At 46.3% G+C, this 4,052-nt stretch overlaps 1 protein-coding gene across 2 annotated transcripts in view; it reads left to right on the top strand.

Annotated features, from left to right (window-relative positions):
* The window catches only part of Golm1 (golgi membrane protein 1), a 38,471-nt gene that overhangs the window by 24,348 nt on the left and 10,071 nt on the right, over positions 1–4,052 (top strand). For both annotated transcript variants that reach the window (XM_005355306.3, XM_026782942.1), the window contains exon 6: positions 2,374–2,503. In XM_005355306.3, coding sequence (XP_005355363.1) covers positions 2,374–2,503 — 130 coding nt within the window. The remainder of the gene's footprint in view (positions 1–2,373; positions 2,504–4,052) is intronic.

Genomic DNA, 4,052 nt, shown 5'->3' with positions numbered 1-4,052 from the left:
GCAGGGCAGGTTCTGAGCACTGCACTGCATCCTCAGTAGGCAGGGCAGGTGCTGAGCACTGTACTGCATCCTCAGAAGTAGGCAGGGCAGGGACTGGGCACTGCATCCTCAGAAGTAGGCAGGGCAGGGGCTGAGCACTGCATCCTCAGTAGGCAGGGCAGGGGCTGAGCACTGCATCCTCAGTAGGCAGGGCAGGGGCTGAGCACTGCATCAGTAGGCAGTGGCTCTGTATGAACACTATGGTGGCCTTGAACTGAGATGGATACAACCTCACTTGTCCTATGCATTTTCTCTTGGGCTGAAATGTCATTGTGCATCACGTGACTGCTATGTTGTGACAGTATAATGGCACAGGACATGAGTAGACACTCAGCACGAGGAGACATGGTTGGACTGGGCAGTATCTACAGACGTTTTGCTCTGACTTGAAGGACAGTGTCACTGGAATCTATTGAGTAGAGACCAAGACACTGCCAAATGTCCCATAATGCCCCAGATGGCTCCCACAATGAAGCTGTGTCTGGCTCCAGACATTCACAGTGAGCCTGGATAACTGAGCTAGTGATATCAAAACATTACACACAGACAAATGTGAAATACCCTAGACTTAGAACCTTCAAAAGCTCCTTGAAGCCAATATTTCCTCCAAACCAGTGGTCTTGCTTGATAAGTGTTGACCCAAGTTTTCAGCCTATCAGAAGTCAGCTATGGGCTAGAGGGAGGCACGTGGGTCCCAGTTCGGGCAGCGGCTGTTGTGCTGTCCTGGGTTGTGTGTGCAAGGAGACACTTGTACTAAGAGGTGAGCAGCCTTTGATGGTCGGTCTTTCTGCTGTGTCCGTCTCACTGGTTGTGCTTTAGGGCCCCTGCTGCAGAGGCAGGAAGCTCTCAGACATAATGGCAGAGATCAATGGATGCCAGAAAGAGATAGATGTCCTTAAGTTTCTTAGAATGAGAGATCTGTGTGTTTGAGAATCTGAGAAAAGATGTGAACACCTTGTTAGCAAATTTGTAAAGTGTATAAGATGGTTCATCGAGGAATTGAGAGGTTCTGACCAAATCCAAGGTTGTCCAATTAAAACAAGATTTATTAAATATCAGCCAGGAAGATAGACACTGGCTAGTCAACCACCAACTGACTGGGAAGTTTTTCAATTGAAGTCCTTGCTTCTTTCTCACGTCTGAGGTTCCTGTTGTCGTCCAGTTCCCTGCTGTGCGCGGAATGTTTTGATCCACTGATGCTTTTTGATCTGCCAAAGGGTATGTTCCGAGTTAGGGACCGAGGCCCCAAAATGTTTCCAACCCAGGAAAGGCTGCACAGAGAGAACACTGCAGTCTTCAGAAGACTTGAGTCTTTCTCTTGGTTTTAGCTGTAGAAGGCAGCAGAAGCCTGTTAGCGTCCCTGTTTGCTGCTGACATCAGGCTCGAGCCTCCAGTGTATGTCAGGGGTAGCTCTCTGACAGCTAGACCGACTGTCAGTCTTGATGCTGACTGAGTCCATCCCCACCCCACAGGCTAAAGGAGTCAAGCTCCTCAGACTGCTCCACAGTCACAAGAACTGGGTGTCCCTCAGCCTCTGCGGGTTGGTTTACAAATTCAGGGATACCTGCCGTACTCCTTGGTAATTTGCCAGGACAGCTCACTGAACTGAGGACAGCTTTACTTACCACTAGGGTTTCATTACAAAGGCTGTGATAGGTGAACAGCCACAAATGGCGGAGTTATAAGGCAAGTCTGGGAATAGGGGACTTTTGTCTCCCGTGGACTCAGGGCCCAGCCTTCTGGTGCATCTGTATTGTTACCAGCCCAGAAGCTATGAAACCTCAAGGTCTAGAGATGGTAACTGTGTTTGTTATGTAGGCGTGGTTGATGAAATCATCATCCACATGGTTGAACCTTCCAGTCCCCCTCACTTCTGCTAGGCATGCAAGTGTTACAACTCGAGGGAAAGGTGTCCTGACTTTTTGGGAAGTCAGGCTCTGTCTGAAGCTGGGGGTGCAGTGGGGGATGGTCTCCCTGAAGGATGTAGCAATTCTGTTTCTCTCTGAGACGCCATTACAAGATGCTTCCAACACCAGGAAATCACAGGGGTTTTAAGAATCTGTACTGGCAGTGTTTTAAGTGTGTGTGTGTGTGTGTGTGTGTGTGTGTGTGCGCGCGCGCGCGCGCGCGCGTGCGGCATGTTTATAGCAATATAACGAATCTAGAGTGTGGTTACCTTTACATTTTTCCCTGTCATCTAATACTTGCAAGTTCCCTTTTCAGATTGTGTCCAGAGTAGGAAAGGGCTGTTCTGCCTTCTGCATGGACTGTGGGTGCGGGGTCCAGCAGGGAGTGCTTGGGATACCCACACATCCTTCCATTTGCCTTGACCAGGAGCCAGTGTATCAACCAGATGAAGGAGGTGAAGGAGCAGTGTGAAGAGCAGATAGAAGAGGTCACCAGAAGGAGAAACGAGGCAGCCGTTTCCAGAGATGCAGGTGACAAAAACAACCAGCATCAGCAGGTAATTTGGGTCTGTTCTGACCGGGTGTCTGAGAGCTGCACCTCCTCTCCTCAGCATTTTGTTCTGACCTGTGTCTCTGTTCTCCCCATGGATGTGGTTCTCTGTGATACAATGAAGCAAATCCTGGTACCAGGATACCCAGACCTGACTGTGGACGCTGGCCCCTGAGCTAGAGCTAGCCTTTACCATCCCTGCCCCATGTGGAAGAAGCCGATGCTATATGGCTGTTTGAGGCTGCTGAGGTCGAGATGTGAAATGCTGTGGCCAGGATCAGCCTGGCCCCGTGGCAGGGTCCAGAGTAGTGTTCCCTCATGAGTTCTGACAGCAGAGCATTTTTCTTTTCACAGGATGAACTTGCTTTCACTGAGTTTTTTCATTTTAATTAATTTATGAACTAATTCATGTATCTTTTATTCTACTTACTTTGGATTTAATTTACTAATTTGTTTCATGGCTTCTTAAGGTACAGTCTTGACTCTTGGCTACAGATCTGAAGATTCCTTTCTCATGTATGCATCCAGTGCTACAAATATCTTTTTTTTCTTTTTTTGGAAAAAGCATTGTTTTTACTGCAGCTTATGAATTCCAGTAAATTGTTCTCATTTAGACAAAAATATTTTTGTCTATTTTTTTTCAAGACAGGGTCTAATTATATAGCTCAGGCTGTCCTGGAACTCACTCTGTAGTTCAGGATGGCCTCTGACTCACAGAGATCCACCTGCCTCTGTCTACGAAAGTGCTGAGATTAAAGGTGTGACCAAAATATTTTTTAACTTGAGACTTTTAATCTGTGCATTATTTAAAAGCATGTGCCTTTAATCCACACATTTAGGGATTTTCCAGATATCTCTCTCCTTCTGCTCCCTTGTTAATTCTTCTGTAATAGAAGGGGAGACATGATGTGGTTCCCAGTTTAAATTTGCTATGATGGAGTTTTAGCCTAGAATACATTCTGTTTTGGTGAGTGTCCCCTGTGAGTGAGGTGGATCCTTTTCCTTTGGCTTCTCAGAACTTTTAATTTCCCTGCTGTAAACGGAAGTTTTTGTCCTGCCTGGTCCCGCAGCCATTCAGTCCCAACAAAAACACAGAGGCTTGTATTAACTATAAACTGGTTAGCCCACTAGCTCAGGCTTACCGTTAACTAAATTAACCCATAATTCTTATCTGTGTTTAGCCATGTAGCTTGGTACCTTACTCAGTGAGGCATTCTCATCCTACTTCCTCTGTGTCTGGGTGGTGACTGCAGACTGAGTTATTCTCTTCCCAGAATTCTCCCAATCTGGTTGCCCCACCTATACTTCTTGCCTGGTTACTGGCCAGTAAGCATTTTATTAAACCAATACAAGGGACAAATCTTTACAGGGTTCAAGAGTATTCTCCCACAGCACTCTGTAGTTTAACATGACACACCTTCTTAGTTTTTATTCTGCTTGGTGTTCTCTGGACTTTCTCAATTTATAGTTTAGTGTTTGACATGAATTTGGAGGAATTCTTAAATCTTGATTACTAGATGTTTCTTTGTCTTAGCCAGGTCTGATCATTATGTATG

The sequence above is a fragment of the Microtus ochrogaster genome, chromosome 16, assembly GCF_000317375.1.
Source record: "Microtus ochrogaster isolate Prairie Vole_2 chromosome 16, MicOch1.0, whole genome shotgun sequence".
In the NCBI taxonomy this organism is placed as follows: domain Eukaryota; kingdom Metazoa; phylum Chordata; class Mammalia; order Rodentia; family Cricetidae; genus Microtus; species Microtus ochrogaster.
This window is presented reverse-complemented; position numbering and strand designations above follow the sequence as displayed.